The sequence below is a fragment of the Mus caroli genome, unplaced genomic scaffold (assembly GCF_978045245.1).
Source record: "Mus caroli unplaced genomic scaffold, Mus_caroli_1 scaffold_1, whole genome shotgun sequence".
Lineage (NCBI taxonomy): Eukaryota > Metazoa > Chordata > Mammalia > Rodentia > Muridae > Mus > Mus caroli.
The window spans coordinates 153,345,407-153,365,638 of NW_028227256.1; the positions used below are offsets into that span (position 1 = coordinate 153,345,407).

Below are 20,232 nucleotides of genomic sequence, written 5' to 3' on the forward strand. Positions count from 1 at the left end.
GAATAATTTCTCTAGGCCTCAACCCTTCCTCTGCGTAACAGGCAGAGTATACTGCTTATAGGTAGGTTGCTAGGAGGACTGACTGAGAACATAGAAACCAGCTTGCTGCAGGTGGGTGGGGCCTTTTCTCCAGGTCGAGTCAGCTCCTCCTGTAACTCACCAATCAGGCTCAGTCTGTTCTGAGCAAAGACCCTTGGGGCAGACACACAGAGCACCGGTGCCCACACACAAGGCTCTGGAAAAGCTAGGCTCTCGGTGAAAGTGGAAGGCCAAGAGGTTAGTTGCCCACTGAGGCCAGGCACTGGGATGGTGGAGAGACGGGTGCCCATGGTGGAGAGACGGGTGAGGAAACACGTTGCCTAGTTCTTTCAGGGCTCATATGCACATTGCTTCTAGACCCTGTGAGGTCTTACACCTCTCCAGCCAGCTGTCCCATCCTTGCCCACCATGCTTCCACGGGGGCAGTTCAAGTACTGCTGGGAACAGCACTGAATGTCAGCTACTCACTCCCCTCTGGCTCCTGGCTAGGTTTTTTGAGCTTAGGTACTTCCTAGTCCCTGGGCTACCTCACCTGTAAAACTAAACCAATCATTCTCCTCTTGATGGTACAAAGCCAACAGGGCCAACTGACAAGACGACCAGTGAGCACTAGCACTTCTTCATTCTCAGCCAAGTCTCCACTGTGGTGTCCCCTGAGCCTCAGTTTACCTCACTGTCCCCATGTTCTGCCTCAAGAAGTGGCCTCCTAGGGCTAAAGAGAGAGCTGAGCACCTGCTGCTCTTTCATAGGACCTGGGTTCAGTTCCCAGCAGCACCCAGGTGGTTCATAACCTGTAACTCCAGCTCCAAGGGATCTGATGACCTCTTGTGGCCATAGTACAGATGTGTGTGTAAATAATACAAATGTACATTTTTAAAAAGTGGCTTTGTGACTGAATGAGATGAGGCAAGAAGGTGGCAGCACACGGTTATAGTGATTTGAAAAACCTGAATGGTAAAAGTGACCAGTGACACCTCCGTGATCACGCCTGCCTGTGTGGTGTGTGCATGTGTGCTCACCTGTGTGGTTGCGTGTGCAGACCAGAAGCTGGCACTGCCATGTCTTCCTCAATCGCTTCTCCACATTAGTTTTTGAAACAGGGTCCCTTCTCTCAACTTGGAGCTCACCACTGCAGCAAGCTGGCTGGCCATGGAGCCTGGTGACCTGCCTGTCTGCGGCTACACTGGCTACAGGCGCACTCCGTCAGCTTTTACACAGTGCTAGTGACTTCACTCAAGGCTCCTCCTTGCACAAGTACTCTGCCCACTGAGCCACCTCCCAGGCAGCCAGCGTCACCTCCTAAGTTTCTCTCCTTTCTTTCCACTGTACTTCCACCCATAAAGTCCCCGTGCGAGGACACGAGATCCTTTCTGGACCTTTCTCCCAGCTGTCTGAACATCCCCCACTTAGAGAGTCAGTACTGAGCTGCCTGGTCAGACATCTTTGCTTAGTGTGGAGCTGGGTACTGGAGCAAGGGGTCTACAGCTCCATCCCCATGCAGGGCATCAGGATGCTTACTAGGAAAGCAAAGCCCAGAGCCTCATAACCCGCGGTTCTTCCACACCTGTAACTGTGCACAGTGACAAGGACCACCTGAAAACACAGTGAGCTCCCTGACCAGGCATTCAGATGAAATTGTGTGACTTCCTAGGTGGGATGCTTCGAGGGACCATAAAGTGTATAATCCGAGACCGCATCAGTCCTGTGGGATCAGCTAAGGCAACCATCACGGTTAGCTCAGCAACTGCCTACATTACCCTTATGCAAAGGTGTTGAGCTTCCCTCTGCTCTAAGCAAAAATCCCTAGGGGTGGGAAAACAGTGCACGCGCACACGCATGTGTACACACTACACACACACACACACACACACACACACACACACAGCTCTAGAGAAGCTGGCCCTCTGTGGGAGTGAAAGACTCTAAGGCTGGGAACTGGGACAGCAGAGGGTGTGGGGGCATCAAGGGCAGCAGCTTGTCTTTCTCTCAGAGCTAAGTGCACGGCTGCCAGCCCTCAGGTCTCACATCCCACTTGACAGATCTGAACCCATGGTGCCTAGGACGTGCCTGGCACTGAAGAAACAATGCTTAGGGCAGAAGTTAGTGTAGAACCTCCCCAGTGATCCTCCACGTGGACTCTACTTGCCATTCCCCCAACTCTCTTTCCCTTTCTCTCATTCTCCCTTGCTCTCTCACCAGGAAGCCCAGACTGGCCTGGAATTCATAGTCTTGCTGCTGGGGCCTCCCAAGTGCTGGCATACAAGTGTGCAGAACCACAGCTAGCTTCTACTTGCTTTTTGAGTAAAGTTAAGCTTTATATAACATGGACACTAGCCAGCACTCCTTCTATTATAAAGGACAACGTGGAATGCTGTTTGGTAAACACACATTTGGCACTGGGTCCTGGCACAAAGACGGGAGAGCCCACATCAAGATTTTTGAGCATGGTCAGCAGTTAGGGATCCCTAAGGACCAGTGTGTATCAGTGTGCTACTCATCAAGATGTACTAGGTCTCCAGAGCTTCTGCCTAGGGCGTTCAAGTCCTGGGTTGGGTTCCCAGCAATACAGAGATAACAAAATGAAACAAACAAACCCCAAGGCCAGACTTGAAGGGACACAGGTAGGCTATCCTATGACAGGAACAGAGATAGGCTATCCTGTGACAGGAACAGAGATGAGTAAGGCAGTATTAATGAAGGAAATGTATGAGGAGAACCAGGTGGCCTTACCGGTCTACAAACTTCCACACTGTGGGTGCTATCTTATCAGCAGTGACTGGGGTAGCCGTGGTCGGGGGAGCATCCCTGGTCAGTCCAGGTAGCCCCTGAAGATAGGATGTATAGAAAGACCTGGACTCCACCAGCCTGGAAAGAAAGAAAATGGAAGTGCTAAGGACAAAGAAAAAAAAAAAATCACATAGCTAACCAATGTCAGCAGAGAAAATAGGTGGCTCCTCCCACAGAAAGGTGCAGTAAGAAACATTTCAAGTTGGTCTCATCTTGTCTTTGGCTCCCTGGGCCTCACTTTGACTTGTCCACTCACTGTCCATGGTATAGAAACCCTCTTTTCCACCAGACAGATACGGAACCCCTATCTGGAAAAACAACTGGGCCTGAGAATTACTCAGTGTGCCTTCTGGCTCCAGGCATGGCCACGGTCTACAGAGACTGAGGCAGGTAACCACTGGGAACACCATCCATTTTGCTACAGAGAACTGGGGATGCATTCAACAGAGCTCCTACCTAGCTGTGCAAGTCCAGGGTTTGGTCCCCAGCACCACAGAGAAAAACAACAAAACAAAGACCACCAGCTTCTGCCCATGACAGGAATGGCTGGGTGTGACTGGTCTCAAGGCAGCCACCCTCCCACAAGCTTGTTTCAAGACATCACAAGGTAACATCAGCAGGTGACATCACAAGTTGACATTACTTCCCATGGAAGTCAAAGAGCTGATGTATGATTTTAGACATAACAACAACTGAGAACCAGGTTTGCCCAAACACTCCTGATTTCTCTTTCCTAATACAGGAGTCTTGAAGGCAGGAGCCATCTCCTCCAAAAGCTCTAGCCAAGATAAGCATCAGTGACAGGACGTCCCATGGGAGCCAGCGTCAGGAAGCACGGTTTCCCTGCTCTGCCATCCGGGCTCAGTGTCTATCAGTGAGCAGATGGCTCAGGAGCAGCATCGTCACAAACAATTTTCCCCTCCAGCAACTCCAAGCCAGGGAAACAATGCCTCTTCTTCCTCTAGGACTGGCACTCTCTGGGCTTGCCCGGGGTCTTGCCTTCCAGGCCTTGTGAACATCATGCTTCCTGACTCTGGCTGGCCGGCCTCAGGGGCACTGGTGGACCAGGACAGGGTAAGGGCGAGGGGGCTGCCTAGCCCAGCCTCAGTGTAGGGCGGTACTAACAGCCCCAAGAAGTAGATTTCTGGGTACCTACGGTAGCCTCGATTTCCTCAGCCCCCCAAATTTCTGCCAGCAGGGCCAGGCTGACATCAATCATCTGCCTGAGGAGGGAGGGAGGGGACCAAGGCACCAGCTGGTGCCATTTAACAGGCCATTCAGCAGCAGGCCGCTGACAGCAGCTGAGGCTGCTTCATTGTTTTCTCCTGACATTTTGGAGCAGACTATTGTCTGGCTCCTAATGAACTTTTCTGCAATTAGAAAAGCAGAGGGAGGGAAGGTCCAGCACATCTGAGTCCTCGCCAGGCCAGCACCCCACCAACGCACAGCTCTGTGCACAGAGGTGTGGGATAACGCGGTCATAGCATGGTGTAGATGGCTTCGGAGCTCAAGGGCCGGCCAAGGCAGGAATCCTGAGCTGCAAGGTCAGAGGTCTTGACTCACACATCTGCTTCTCCTACCTGCCTGCCCTTTCTAGTGACCTCTCTGGCAGGAAGAGTGACTGGGCAGGGACGTCACACTCACACAGGCACTCGGGAGACAGAGCCATTCCGAAGCAGCAGGTAACAAGATGGGAAGTCAGTGACGCCAAACTTGCTCACCAGGTCGCTCTCTGTATTCAAGACCCTGCGCACTGCCACAGCATGGTACTGGGACAGGTCCAGAGTTACCTGTAGAAGACAGTAGGGTGTGGATGGGGCTTACCCAGTGGGCAGAGGGAACCTGAGTACTGGCCTGGGGCTGGGTAGGCACCAGGTAGCAGCTATGTTCTATCTAGACTTGAAACCTCGAAGAGCAGACCACTGTGACAAAGTTGACACAACCCTCAGGTTACAACTACCAAATACCAAGCAAGGCAAGGGGCCTTGAAACTGTTCAGACCACACAACTGTGTGTATCCTATTCGAGTACCACCTGAATATGGTAAAACATGGTTTTGTTTTTATTCTTTTTGTTTTGTATGTATTTATGTGTGTTTTTTGTGTATGTGTGCCCCTTCTACATGTATGTCTGCATGCTACAAAGGGCATCAGACCCCATTATAGATAGGCGTGAGCTGCCATGTGGTTGCTGGGAACTGAACTCAGAACCCCTGGAAGAGCAGCCAGTGCTCTTAACCACTGAGTCATCTCTCCAGCCCTGATTCAGCTTTTTAAGTAAATTAGTGACAATTCTAATATGAATAAGCATAATTACTTCTATCCAATAGCTAGAAATAAGGCTCAGACCTAAGACATTCTTTAAACTGATGGAGAAGTGCGGCCTTCACTGTTGGTCAGGGATCCAGCTTCCCCACAAGGGACCAGGCTAGTTCTCATGGGTCTGCTTCCCTCATTTTTTTTTAAACCCCAATTCTAGGCAGTTAGGGCAGTGAAAAAAACAACACAGGTTTTGAGTCAGACAGCACTGTTCTACATCAATAGCTGTGTGATCCTAGACATTCTACACCGCTCTCTTAAGTTTAGAGATTAGCAGCAACGTGCTGGTATCAAGTCCTAGACTCAGTAAGCAGCAGGTATTACTTTTTAGTTTCAGAGCGAGAGGTAAGAGCAGATACCAACGTTTAAAGTGGAAAGGAACCCCTACACTTCCCATGTGTCCCACCAGGGGTCAGGCAGAGCCTGGCTAATGTACAGGGATAGTTGCTTGCATCGGTCTGAACCAGGCTCTCTCCCGGGTCTCTTCTGAGAGTCAGGAATGCTGGGGCAACTCACCTCTCTACCCAGGTAGGAGTCTTCCCTTTCAAAGACCAGGGCCAGGTAATCTGCTTTATTTCTTGTAAAGAATTCGTCGATATCCTTCAGCCTGCAAGAGATAAATGGAGCCACTTGCTCTCCATAGCCTGTGGAAATGAGGTGAGACTCCTCCCAGCGATGCATCACTTCCAGTGTAGCATGTCTCCCATAACCCTGTGGCCTCCCTCTGCCAGCCCACCAATGGAAGGAAAGCAAACCCTTAGGTCTCAGAGGATGCGATTCATGCTACCTCATGCTGCTTTACTCGACCCACCTTGGGTTTACTGTTTTATATTTTTCTTTCTGTCCCTTTTACGAGTCAGGAGTAAATGGGAGGCAGGCTGGGGAAGAGAAGTGGTGGGGAGGGTTCCTTTCAGCCCAGCTGTCTCCATGTTCTGGGGAAGGCCCAGGCTTACTGGTTCCCTAAGAGACTGGTGATTAGAACCCATCAAGTGCAAGCCCTGATCCACAGCAAGCCATGACCAGTGGGAGAGCTGCATGTTCCTCTCAGAACAGGAACAAAAGGGGAAGAAGTGAACTAGAGTCCTGGGTGAAGGAACCTTTTAACTCAAGGTGAGGAGAGTGAGGCCCAGTTTTCTTGGGTAGAAATGATTAAGAAGGCAAATTCTATCTCTTAACCAGAGAACTAACCTACAGATTGTTTTAAATACTCAGTGAAAACTGTGTCTCTCCCAGAATGTTAAGGAGGACAGCTGAGAAGGCACACAGGTCGGGGAATCTGCATCTTCCTCTTATCCTCAACCAGGTGGCTCACTTCCCCGTACTTAACCCAAGACATGTAGCAAATGCCTCCAAAGAGAAAGGGTGACATTAGGTCAATGCCAGAATCCAGCCTGGTGGCAGTTTGGGTAGATATGACAGACAAGTGGGGATTAGGGCGAGCCTTTGATGGATAAAAGAGGTTCTGTAGCTACCTAGCATCAGCCTCTTGGGTGGCATTAGGTGGCTGGCCAGTCTCTCTGGCCACATCCTCATACCTACCCTAGGCTGGCAGAGGAGCAAGTCCTCAGCCTTCTGGAAGAGGCAGCTTAAGTTTCAGCACGTGTGTCTGCCTATATTCTTCCTAAGGGGCATCAAAAGGATCACTTAGAGACAGATTGACAGATGTGGCCGATTTGTTTCTTTTAAGGTCCCCAGGGCTGAAGACACACTATGGTGTGTGTGTGTTTGTGTGTGTGTGTGTGTGTGTGTGTGTGTGTGTGTGTGTGAGAGAGAGAGAGAGAGAGAGAGAGAGAGAGAGAGAGAGAGACATAGTCAGGAGGAAACGCAGGGAGAAAAGCACCAAGGTCCAGGCTAACAAGCTCATCCTAGATGGATGACATTATAACTTGGACAGGAACTGTCCCCACAAAAGGCTCATGCGCTGAAGGCTTTAGCCCCTGCTGGTGGACCCAACCATTGAGAGATGACTGGCTCATGAGGGGTCTGACTTTTAATCAGACTACCCAGCTTATGGATTCCTAGTCAATGGCCAAATCGGGTGGGCCCTAGCTGGAGTAAGTATACAACGGGGTACATGTCCGTGGGGTCTGTACTGTCCTGAACTCTCTCTACTTTTTGAAGTGAGCAGCCTCTGTCATATGCTCTGGCTGCCATGAGTGTCTGTATAATCTCAGATCCCAGCTGATTGGTCCTGCCAAATTTGGGTCGAAACCTCTAAAGTAAGGAGAGCAAACAAACCTTTCTTTCTCGAAATTGTTTCTCAGGTATTTGTTACAGCAGAGAAAAAAGGAAACCAACAACCAGCAGAGAGAAAGTCGGTTGTAGAACCCCGGCCTACATTAGGAGTGCATGCTTGGCCCAGGGTCTCTCTCTGTGAGGCCCTCTAGGAAGATAAGGAATTTGGAAAGATAATTAAGGAGTCACTGTGAAGCTGATTAACACAGGTTGACCAGTTGTCCAGAATCAGTTTCCAAGCAGGGCCTTTACTCTTCTGAACATCCTGGCCTTTTCTTCCTGATGGTATCAATCTCTTCTGCCCTCTCATCTGTGAGTGGCCTCCCCCGGACTAGGCCAGAGAAAAACCTCCTACACCCACAAACACTCCTGAGGGCAGTCAGAGGAAGCGGCAGCAAGCACGCTCTGGAGAAGCCCCTCACATACTTTCCTTCCATCCAGAAGGTCAGGCCCTTCGACCCTCAGCCAGCTCCTAAGAGACAGGGCTCCTCGACACCTGAAGCAGAAAGGAGTCGCTTGTGGCTGCTCTAAGGTATGTCTGGCACACTTGGGGTATCTACCCCACAGGAAGAATCAATGTGGGTCCTCTGCCCTGTGGTTCCCAACGCCTTCTCCATGCTTGAGCCTCATGCCACACTAAGTCTGCCCCAACCCAAAATACTTGGCAGGTTCCAGAGGTGGACAGGCTGGGGGCCATGTGTCACGGTGGGACTCCAGAGCATCGATGAGCCTCATACGCAGCGTCTGCACATTAGCGCCAGCACCTATAAACGAAAACAGGAAGAGGGTATCAGGACAGATCAGACCCCAGCACCCTTGCCAGCTTCAGTCACAAACAAGGGTCCTCACACCAATTCCAAGAAAAAGCACATGCCAGCCCTCTCCTGAGAAGTGGTGAGGTGAGGGCTGCATGGCTTGAAGACTAGCGGGAGACCCATCCCTGCACACAGCTACTGACTGTTGTTTAGTGGGCATCAGTGAAAAGCCACTCATGGCTTTCATTCTCTGGAGACGAAAGTGACTCCTTGGCCAATGTTAGCTTTCCATGTGCTGATCTGCCCTCGCTCCTCTTCCTGGAAAAGGGGCTCTGAGGCTGGAGTCCTCAGGGAGAAATCCCAGCCCATCACGGCACACAGCCAAGGGTCAAGGATGCTGAGGGCAGAGAGGTCTCCCTCAGAACTGGCTGCGGGTTTGTTCTTTGAAATCAACCTCATTTTGACATAACAGCTATTCTGGGAATGTGGTACCCCACCCTCAAACCTAGGACTTTGGATGGGGCACATCTGAAGGGCTGCTCAAATGAGCTTTCCTGGCTTTTCTGCCAGGCTCTCTGAGAAGACATATGGGAAAACCCAAACAGACTTCACTTGGAGATCCCTCTTCACCCTGTGGGAACCCGGGTAAAGGCAGAAGAGCTGGAGAGGATGCTGGCAATGCCAACACAACAGCCGGAGTTAGAGCACCCACCTGGCAGTGTCGCTCCAGAACCATTCTTGGTAAAGGCCTGAAAAAACTGAGAACAGACAAGGGTGAGCGGTCAGTGGCGGCACTTAAGCTGCTTAGGGACGACTTCTCTTTTTCGAGCCTCACTTTATTCCCCTGTGATGGACTGCAGGGAGGCTTTGTTCTGCGATGCTTCTCTAGCATCCTGACATTCAATTCTTTGCCAATGCTTAACGCAACCTTAGAACCTGGAGGCAGCAGCTCAGGAATGTAATTAGAGACCAACTCCATAACAGCTGGCATCTGCACATAGTTCCTGGAAACTGTTAAGCGAACAGTGAAGTCACTGGTGGTCTCCATGCAGACCATCTGAAGAAGGAAGTGACTCCTCAGCCAGTGCTGGCTGCCCGTGTGCTGATCTGCCCTTGTTCTATTTCCTGGATAGAGGCTCTGAGACCGGTATCTTCTCAGTGAGAACTCGCTGCCCACCCATCATGGCACTCAGCCAAGGGTCAAAGATCCAGGACAGGTCCTACTGAGCGGTAGACTCGAGCCTACAAAACCAGGACTGTAGCACACATCAGCCTCTTTCGACATCATGATGTACTCTTTCCCAAATGTGTGACATCCCAGGTCTACTGTGTCATTGGGGTGAGAGGTGAGAAGGAACACTGGGTAACAACTTACAACCTGGGCTTCTGGCCAAGGGGAAAGATAGCTGCAGGCCTCTTACCTATGTCCTCCTATCCTGAGAGAGAATGTTGGTTGTCCTGGGAGACAATCTATCTGCAGAAGAGCCTGAAGGCTTCTTCTTTTTGCTAGGAGGAACACTTTTTTGCAAGTTTAGTCCTCTATCTCCAACAGCATGGCCTCAGCTTTATCCCAAGCAGCTGATTAGGTCAAGGCTATAGGGTCTGGCAGAACTGGATTCAAGACCTGGCTTTGATGTTTTTGTTGTGACTTTTGAAAATCTTTCTGCTTCTCTAAACCTCAGTATTCTAATCTTTTAAACAAGATATAAAATTATATATATAATGATATCATATATAAAGTGGTACTACCAGCCTAGAATTGTTATAAGACTCAATAATCAAAAACCGAGAGTAATTAAGGCACAGGAGCCAGTACAGATAAAAACTGACTCATTAAATGTCAATTCCATCACTATCACTCCCTCCTATACACACCCCTTCAGCACCATGAAATACTGACCAGCTAGGACTGGTCTGTTCCATTTGTGTATAGACAGGAAGGGAAAATTCACATGAGAAACAGGCCACAGATGGCCAGCCATCCCTATCTGTGATTGGCTGCTTCCTATGACCTCACTGCCTTCCTCTTGCTCTCTACTCCACTCTTTTCAAAATACAAATGCAATACTTTATTCATGAATAAAAGCAGCTCATTTACATATGTCACAATGTGCCCATGTCCTTGATAGTTACTGAACAAATCTGGACCTAGTAAAATTATTATTCTAATACTTGTAAAATGATGACAAGTTTCCTGAATTGTGACATGAAATGAGGACATGGGTTTCTAAGAATCTTTATGGACAGACACTGCTGCTCAGAGGCAGGGTGGTCTGCTCAGCGTGTGACAGCTGCTGTGCTCACTCTGTACAGGGAGGACAGACTTCAGCTCACTGCTACACCTCTCACACCGTGGACCAGCCTTTGGTGGTGTGCCTTTCTCAGAGCTACGGAGAACAACATGGTGCCTCTCCTTCATCAGCTGACAGGCTGCCCAAGCCCTCTGTCTTAAAAGGTGCTGGTCTCCTCCCAACAAAAAGCATCTCCTTGAGCCTAAATTTCAAAGCTCTAATCTATCACTGAAACTCAAGAGTCACTCAAGAGCCCCACCCACAGACTGCACAGCTAAAGGAGTTCTGGGCCATTATCAACCTTCTCGGTGTTCAGACACTTCAAGCTTCCTTCTGGGATCGTATCACCCTCTGAGAATGTGGCTCCCATACCTCGTGGACTTTGTGGAGTTTTTTTCCTACCAATTAATAACTTTCACGTTCAATGTTTTTTCTACCAGCCCCTTTTCTAGGCTACAGAGAGATCCTAAGCCTTCTCACATAAACTGAAAGACAAAAGGGAGGAAGGGCAGGCCTAGAGAGACCTCCTTTCTTCAGTCTCTGCACTTCCTGTTTCCCTGCACTGACAAATGTCTCTTCTGTTCCCCAGACATCTCTGCCCTACCTCTGAGCCCACCGCTCAGCTAAAATCATCCGACAGAACCGAGTGGCGATTCTCTCTAGCTATCTAGCTGTCCCAAGCTGTCTCTCAGGTGCTTCTCCTGCTCTTGGCAGTAGCTGCTGGCTGCTTTCTACCTTTCTGCATGGCTTTTATCTTGTTTTCATACACATGTTCTTGAAACTCTCTTTTCTTTTCTGTGTAGCCACCCTCCCTACTTTGCTGCACAGACCAGCCCTTCTCAGCTACTGTTAGCCCTTGTCCTGACTTCATTCTGTGCCACTGCCATTAATTTCCATCTGCTGCTCTTAGACTCTCCTGCTGCTCCACATCAGAGCAGATCATTCTTGGTAACTGCTCTCTGTTACCAAGTCATTCACTTTGTCCAACATATTTACTATCTGAGCCTTGTGTTTCTGGTACTTACCTGTCCTAGACTTCTGATTCCATCTGCTAAGCTCCACAGAGGTGTGAAGGCCCCGTGCCCACACACCAATGCTGAGTGAGCCCTCTTTCAACCTCTGTCTGCACCTGTGCCTTACCTCACCCAGCAACCAGTTCTCCTCCCTGCTGCCTACACTGGCATTGCCCTTAGCTACAACCCCCATCCAGTTACCTGGCAAGTTCTGCAACTCTGCATTGGGGATAACTCTCCAACAGCCCAGGGCCAACAGGAGAAAACTGAGGCCCCGCTCTATTACAGTAGCTCCTGTTTGCTTTCTCTTCATGGGTCAGGAATGTCAGTTCTCAGCTGGGGAGGGAGGTGGCTCAACAGGCAAAGGAGCCTGCTGCCAATGTGAAAGCCCAAATTCAATCCCAAGGTCCTAGACAGTAGATGGAGAGAACTGACTCCTGAAAGTTCCTCTATCCTCCAAATGCATACATACATACATACATACATACACACACACTAAATGAAAATAAAAGAAATACTATTCTCTCAATCTGTTCTTCAACTGTCTTGCCACTATGTTTCCTTCCCTAAGGCATAATTATGGGAGTCCTCGTCAGCTCTGCATGAAGGATGCGTAAGATCCTAAATCAATATATTCAAGGCCTTCCTTTCAAGATCTGAACCCAAACTGACCTGCCACCATTCCACACACTCCTACTACAGTGAACTTCAACCTGGACTTTCCACGCAGTAACCACTGTGGTGGTTTGAATAAGAAGGCCCCATAGGCTCCTATGTTTGAATGCCTAGTCACCAGAGAGTGGCACTGTTTGAGAAGGATTAGGAGGTGTGGTTTTGTTGGAATAGGTGTGGCCTTTTTGGAGAAAGTATGTCACTGGGGGTGGGCTTTGAAGTTTCAAAAGCCCAAATCAGGCCCAGCATCTGTCTGTCTGCTTACCTGCCCCACTCTCTCTCTCTGTCTGCGGATCAGGATGTAGCTCACAACTACCTCCCAGCATCATGCCTACCTACATGCCACCATGCTCCCCAGTGATGATAATGGACTAACCCTTTAAAACTGTAAGCAAGCCCCCAACTAAATGCTTTCTCTTATAAGAGCTGCCTTGGTCATGGTGTCTCTTTACGACAACAGAGCAGAGACTAAGACGACCACCCACCTGACTGACTTGGGCAGTACTCACAGCTTATACATTGCTGCAAGCCCCACTGTGCCTGGTATTGATGGTGTCTAGCACACTTAACTGCTTAGCAGACCTCTGTCCAATCCAGCAATGATAGCCCTTTCATCATCTTGAAGGCTCAAGTGGAAATCTAGTCAGGGCACATTTCTGTCCTCAGGAAAATGTATTCTTGTTAAGTCAGCCATGGAGGTGTGTGCCATCTGAGGTCAATTACCCTTGAGAAAAATCAACAAAGCATCCAGGACTGAGTCTTTTCTCTGAGAGCAGGCAGCAGTTCATTCATTAGCAGAGTCTCAGTCTCTCTCTCTCTCTCTCTCTCTCTCTCCTTATTTTATGTGTATATGTGTTTTACCCACATGCATGCATATATACCATGCCTGTGTCTGGCTGGTGCTTACAGAGGTCAGAGGAGGGCAATGGATCCCCTGGGGTTCAGGATGCTTTTTAGGCCACCATGAAGGTGCTGAGAACTGAACCTGGGCCCTCTGCAGGAGATAACAAGGCTCTTAGTCATTGAGGCATCTCTCCAGCCTGCTGCTGTCTTTTAATCCGTCACCATAAAACAAGAACCAGGAAGGAGCCTCTGCCTCCCCTGACTGTGAGGCTGCTCCTGTGAGGCTCTGGTCTTTCCACAACAGGACTACTGTTAGCACAAGGCAAGACACTAGGAACCAAAAGCCCAAGTCCCAGTAGTGACTGGTGGTGGCCCTGGAGCCAAGTGTATAGGACCAGTTCTCAGAAACATAATCAGGTCTTCAAGCATTTCATAATGAGCTCACAAAGAGTGACAGCCTTAGTTACCTAATCTCCATGCTAGGAAAGATCAGTGTAAAAGGTGTCTGGAAGCCAGTGGGCGACAATGGAGAGGGGAGCCCATGTCCACTTCTCAGAGAACAGGAGACACCTAAGTTGTCTCTGTCGTCCTGAGAACTCACCCTCGAGCTACAGCGTTCCAGTAGGATCTTACAGAGTGACAGCCCAGGCTCTGCACTCCACAAGTGTGCTTGGCTTCCAAGGACCTGCCATTCCTGGGCTCCTACTCCCTTGCCTCACTTCGACTTCAACATGAACCTGAACACCATACCACATGCCACACCACATAGTTCAGCTCACAATAAGCCCTAGCTCTCACCTTCCTACCCATGCTCCTCTGTCCTAGTCAGACTCCACCCTTCCTTACACACATCTGGAGCCCCCTCCCACAGGAGGTTCTCTTTGATGAGCAGGTGAAGACTTCAGGAAGAGAGGTCAATTCCTCCAGCATTTGCTCCCTGCCTCCCAACCAGATGTCCATCTGTGCCCTGTGCCAGTCGTTCCTAGCCTTTCCCCCAGTTGGGAACACAGCCCTGGGCACCCGATGACAGATGCTATTTCAGGGTATCCCCAGGATGTACCCTCCACACAGAAACTGCCATTAGATCAGGGAACAAGAGGAGAACTAACATCTACCCCACCCCATCCCAGCGCCAGTGCCCGGGCACTCCCACAGGTAGGACCTTTCTTCGTACATGGCAATCTTATCAATAGACATCAATAGATGTGTCATCTCAGAGAGAAGACTCTCTGCTGTACTTTTCCATGTAATTCTCACTAAATAGGCCTTCCCCACATGATGAGGGGCACTGCTCTGGCCTAGGGTTTGTTCAGCCAAAACCTACTACCAACTCACCTCCCAAAGGCATTCTGCCCCAGCCTAGTGGGGACCTGATGGAGCAGGATCCCGACCTTCAGGGCTAGGTATTTTCTAAACTGGCAGGGCTAGTGGAAGTTTAACACATGCGTATAGTGGCAAGGTGCTGAAGGCAGAGAAAAAGGACAGTGACACATGTCACTTACTGTGGTGGCCAAACTTGTGTGGGTATGTCCCCATCATACCAACAAAACTCTCTACATGTAAGGATCCCTACCCAACACTGGTCCTCACCTAGGGCTCTCTCTCTCCCAGCCTCACGGGTAGGGAGCAAAGACAGGCCCTGGTCCCTACAGGGCAGCAGGCTGCCAGTGGGGCCATCTGGCCAGCTGGCTGACTTTTCAAATCTGCTCTGCTTTTTAGGGTGCCTGGCCAAGGTGTGTCTACAGGCACTTTAGGCTTTCATGAGCAAGACTTTGGAGACCTGAAATATGTGTGAGTACTGTTTTAAAACACTCTAGAAGCAACCTAGTGGTCAATTTAGTAAATGACAGCCAGTTTTTTTTTTTTTTTTTTTTTTTTTTTTTACCCTAATAGAAAATATCATTAACTTTTGCTTTAGCAATAGTTAACACACATCAAATTCGGGATCACAATGTAATATATACATATGTGTGTGTCTTATTGTAAGCCACAGGAAGAAATCATTTCAAAGGTACTGCCTAGAGTCTTTTAGAGTCTAAGAGCAGAGGCATTCCGACAGCCTGAACCATTTGGCCATAGATGGAACTAAGCAGTAGGCCCCTCGGGGAAGCCATGGGAAGCCTTGCCAAGGGAGGCCAGACAGAGCTTAGGAAATGGACATCTGTCTACTGAACTGGCCCAGCCAGGTGTTACCTGTCTGGAAACAGGGGAAAGCCAGCGCGACGGACCGGGTGAGGTTCCTGCCTGGCTCTCCCACAGCCAGCTGGGCAGGTAAGGTGATTAATCACTTGAGGCATCCAGGCTGCGTGTACTTCGTGACTTAGGCAGGTGCTGAGGAGCCTCCAGACCTGCAACCATCTGGGCTTCCTCCTCACACCCAGATGCCTGGCTCCTCCCTGGCTGAACAGAAAGCTCCCTGTGTCAGCCCTACAAAGCCCTGACTGCAAGTCCTGAATGCTCTCCCTGTGGGTTAGACAGTCTTGAGGACTCAAGAGAGCGGAAACTGTGAGCCTATGGAGGATGGCTCTTGCTGCCACCCTGGCGTCCCCACAGCTTTCCCACTTAGCACTGCCCACTCTGGCTCTGCACAAAGACAGAGCACTCTCACGGAATTACTATTACCTGCCTTGGGGCTGAGGACAAGCAGTGTCCTTGCCAGGGAGATTTTCTCTTTAAAGAGGTGGCCGATGGGCTGGAGAGATGGCTCAGTGGGTAAGAGCACCCGACTGCCCTTCCGAAGGCCCGGAGTTCAAATCCCAGCAACCACATGGTGGCTCACAACCATCCGTAATGAGATCTGACTCCCTCTTCTGGAGTGTCTGAAGACAGCTACAGTGTACTTACATATAATAAATAAATAAATAAATAAATAAATAAATAAATAAATCTTTAAAAAAAAAAAAAGAGGTGGCTGATAAAAGCTTCCCTGGATGATGTGCCACACTGTTCCCCAAATCAACCTGGTCTTAGGGCCTGGGCCTGGGTCCTGATCTAAAGTGGTGACCATTTAGGAAGCGACGCCTCTGGGATGGGGAGCCTCTGAGTCCAGTGTGTGTGTGTCGGGGGGGGGGGGGTCTCCGGAGGTTAGCACTCCTGGAGATGAAACCGCTGAGTGGTCAGGCTGAGTCCCAGCTCATAGATCTGACTGAACCTGGAGGCCCCTGAGCTCAGAGATATCTTGTTCCAGGGATAACACTTGGCCTTTCAGCCTTCCAAGGCATCTCCTGATAGCTCTAATAGCTGTAGACAAACTGCTTATCTAGATACTATTCTGGTGAGCGGAGCTGAGCCCTGGGAGGGCCCTTATCCTACCTTAACTGCTACAACTGTATTATTCTGGGCTGTGTAAGGGCTCTTGAGAACCATGACAATTGTTCAGTCATTAAAATGGAGGGGCTAGAGAGATGGTTCACTGGTTAAAAGATGCTCTTCCAGAGGACCTGGGTTCAATTCCCAGCACCCACACAGAAGTTCATAGATGTCTGTAACTCCAGTTCCAGGGGAACTGACACCCTCACACAGACCTACATGCAGGCAAAACACCAATGCACATAAAATTAAAGTAAATAAGTAAATTATTTTTAAAAATTGTTGGTGTCCTGTGGTCCCTGACAGGGGATCATCAGCGGGTTCATGTCATTTCTGCCAGAGCTGGGTAGCAGAACCCTCATGCCTTGGCTGTTGGTTACTTCTGTCGCTGGAAGCCCTGCCACCTGACACACTGCACATTTTGATTGGGGGTGAGGTTGTCCCTGTAAGTCACTTTGAAGCTCCAGTGGGTCAAGGCTTGATGAGAATGAAGCATTCCAGTGTCTCTGAAGAGCCACCAGGTCCCCAGAGGGTGATCCTGCCCATGCACAGTTTAGAGTCTGTATCCTGGTTTTAGACTACAATCAGACCTCCAAGAGTTGGGGGTCAGAAGTGAGAACAACTAAAAAGACCCTTGAGAGGTAGCAGCCCTCACTAGCCTATGTTACAACTACTTCACCCAATCCTGGGATCTACCCTCGCCAACATTAGCACATGTTCTCTCCTCCATAAAGACAGACTTTCTCAGAACACGGGCACCCCTTTCTTTTCAGCCTCTGTCTCTAAAACAGATGCCTCATCAGATGGAAGGACAGTGCTCCAGGGGCCAGAACTTCAGAGGTTCTTCAGAGCTCAGCAGCCCAGGAAGGTGCCAGGGAAATGCAGAACAGAGGATTGTGTGCTCAGCCAGAACCACCCAACTGTAGCTCCCCCTTCGCATACCCTCACAGTTGGGAAGCCAGCGATGTCGAACTCTCTGCAAACAGCACTGTTGCTCTCCTCAGCACAGTCCAGGACAGCAAGATTGAGTGCTGGCCTCCAGTCTGAAAAGATAAAGATGGCCCCAGTAAGCAAGAGAAGCTGGCCCCTTCTGTTGTCTTCTATCCAAATCCCCACAGCCATTAACCCCAGAGCTCTGATGAGTACAGTCATACTTTCTTCAGAAAATGACCTCTGAGACAATTCCCTCAGTCTTCACTTAGGGGGATGCAGTTAAATGACATGGTATGCAGCCTTGCAATGGCGTTTGAATTTCTCTAGTGCCTTGGTGGAATGTGGCGAGGGGTTGGAGGAGCTAAAGAAAGAATGAGGAGTGTGGCCCCTAGAACCTGTTGTCCCTGAAGAGCTGCCTAAGAAGTTGATTATCTCCCAGAGAATCAATATGCCTTGGGAACTTGTATTCCCCAGTGAACCTTTCCACAAGCATCTAGGTGCCTCGCCCAAACAGACACACAAATCCTAGGGATGGAAGAAAGTAGGAGATCCAGGACCCTTCCAGAAGGCAGGCCTAGGGAAGTCAGGAAGATTGGTCCTGTTTTCTCTTCAGGCCCCAGGCCTAGAGGCTTCTCTCTGAGAAAGTAACTAGCAGAGGAAATAATGGCACAGACCAGAAACCAACAGGAAATCAGTTCGTATTAAACAACTTTCCTGAGCTCTGACTCAGGTCAGGCCGCCATGAGCCGCAGAGTTACATAAACCTTGGGAAAGCATGGGCAGTGTCAAATTATAAAGCACAGCCTCGCGGGATTTGAGGCACTAAGGAAATCAATGCTGTGTATTGGGCATGGACTTTTCTAGCCTCCCCCTCGTGCTGGCTCCTCTTGTGGAACAGTCAGTGGCTTGTCCACAGCAATTTGCTCACCTGACTCCATATTCTGTCTCCTCTTTGTTCCTGAGTGTCCTCCCCTACAAGCCACCACTTTCTTGTCCTGTCCTTAGTGGCCCGGACACCTGCTCTGGTTTCTTTATTTCCCTTCTAAGTGCTTCTCACAGGGGTCTCCTGGGATAACCTCACACATCCTCCCTCCAATGTAGGTTCTAATGTGCTTCGGTCTCGCTAGCCTCTCCAGCTACCTACGAGTCCTTTCTGCCTGTGGTTCTAAGGGTGCTGCCCTTTACTCTCAACTCCTTGGTAGTTCTGAATGTCTTTACATCTGTCCTCTGTCCACATATTTAGTTCCCTCTTAGCATTTATCCAAAGCAAAGCCAAAGGTTTCTTTCTTCCCTGAAAGCATGGTTCTCACTTATCTCCATGCTCTCCCCAAACACAAGGACCTTTCTGCAGTCACCCTGTTCTGTTCACCTCCCTTGAAAACTCCCTTTGTCAGCTCCAGCTCAGCTGGAACACTACTTTCTCCCAGGAAGAGCTGCCTCGTGTGCCCAAAGTTCCAGGCCCCACATAATGGCTAGAGTGTGCATCTCTTACTGTCTTTTGGCCTTTTAGACCTCCTGATACCCAACAACCCTTAACCAGCACACAGTAGGCACTCAGACCAGACCAGGGACTGGCTCTCAGTTCTTGGTAGCTCTAGTGCTAGAGAGCACGTTCTCTTTGGTACCAGCCTCAGTTTTTCCTACGTTTAGGTAGTGGGGGGGGGGGGTTAAAGCAGTCTCCTGGGATAATGCCTAGGTTCATTCACGATTGCTGCATCCCTTAGAGCAGTGCTTCCCAACCTCCCTAATGCTGTGGCCTTTAATACAGCCCATCATCAGGCTATAACCCCCAACCATAACATTATTTTCATTGCTATTTATTTCATAACTGAAATTGTGCTACTCTTATGAGTTATAATGTAAATCCTGATGTTTTCAGATGGCCTTAGGTGACCCCTGTAAAAGGGTTATTCGACTTCCAAAGGGGTCTCGACACATGGATGAGAAACACTGCTTTAAAGAAAGAGCAAGGTCAAAGCCGGGCGTGGTGGCGCACGCCTTTAATCCCAGCACTCAGGAGGCAGAGGCAGGCGGATTTCTGAGTTCGAGGCCAGCCTGGTCTACAAAATGAGCTTCAGGACAGCCAGAGCTATAAAGAGAAACCCTGTCTCGAAAAACCAAAAAAAAAGAAAGAGCAAGGTCACAGAAGAGCTTGCCAATGGTCATCGCCCTGGCCCAAGTCCAGAGTTTCACACTGAATCACAGGTGAGCCTATTTAAAGTCCCTTTTGTGCCCCTGCCAAAGGAAGACTCGGGGCTACCGAGACACACAGGTCATCTCCTAGAGCCATCTGGCACACTCTGAGCCTGGTATCTTTTGTTCTGCCTCTAGAGCAGAACTTTGTTCTGGAGAGACTTACAGGAAAGGCCCAGCTATCCTTAAGAACTACCGGACGCACCACGGAGGAGGTGGAAAGAACAGGACGTTCTGCATCATCACGCTTTACTGCCACCGTCCCCCATGACTTCCCCCCTCATCTGCCAGTGAGGAGAGACTGGGAGCCTCACGGCTTGAGAGGCCTATAGACTTGTTCCTCACCGCACTGTACGAGCGTCAGGCATTACCTTTATACTTACATTCTTGCTCCAATTATAGCCTTCTCTTAAGAGAAAATGGGGGAAATAATTGCACCTTCTCTATACCTGACAGCAACCAGGACTTCAGGTTTACTTAAAGGATTACGCTATCGCTATCAGCACTTGTAGTGAGTTTATTGTGTGCTCAATTTTATCTAGTTCAGTGCTCTCAACAACCCAATGAGGAAGTACTGAAGCATTTATCTCCACATCTGCTTTCCTTAACTATAAAACAGATCAGATAACCAAGCCCAAGGTATGGTAAGCTAATTGATGGTGAGTCTAAGATCTGAACCCAGGAATTCAATATATGGGCCAGGCTGACCTCTAACTCATAGAGATCCATGCTCCTCTGCTGCCCACGTGCTGGGGTTAGAGGTGTGTGTCACCAACTGGGCTTACCTTGTTTTTTTTTTTTTTTTTTTTTAATTTATTTATTATTATACACAAGTACACTGTAA

The 20,232-nt window shown here is 49.4% G+C and overlaps 1 protein-coding gene across 1 annotated transcript in view; it reads right to left on the bottom strand.

Moving 5' to 3' along the window:
* The window catches only part of Qsox1 (quiescin sulfhydryl oxidase 1), a 34,737-nt gene that overhangs the window by 8,762 nt on the left and 5,743 nt on the right, over positions 1-20,232 (bottom strand). Inside the window, exons 2-7 of the mRNA XM_021160270.3 lie at positions 17,205-17,305; positions 8,847-8,892; positions 8,041-8,143; positions 5,661-5,751; positions 4,471-4,616; positions 2,770-2,904 (exon numbers count right to left, since the gene is read on the bottom strand). Coding sequence (XP_021015929.1) covers positions 2,770-2,904; positions 4,471-4,616; positions 5,661-5,751; positions 8,041-8,143; positions 8,847-8,892; positions 17,205-17,305 — 622 coding nt within the window. The remainder of the gene's footprint in view (positions 1-2,769; positions 2,905-4,470; positions 4,617-5,660; positions 5,752-8,040; positions 8,144-8,846; positions 8,893-17,204; positions 17,306-20,232) is intronic.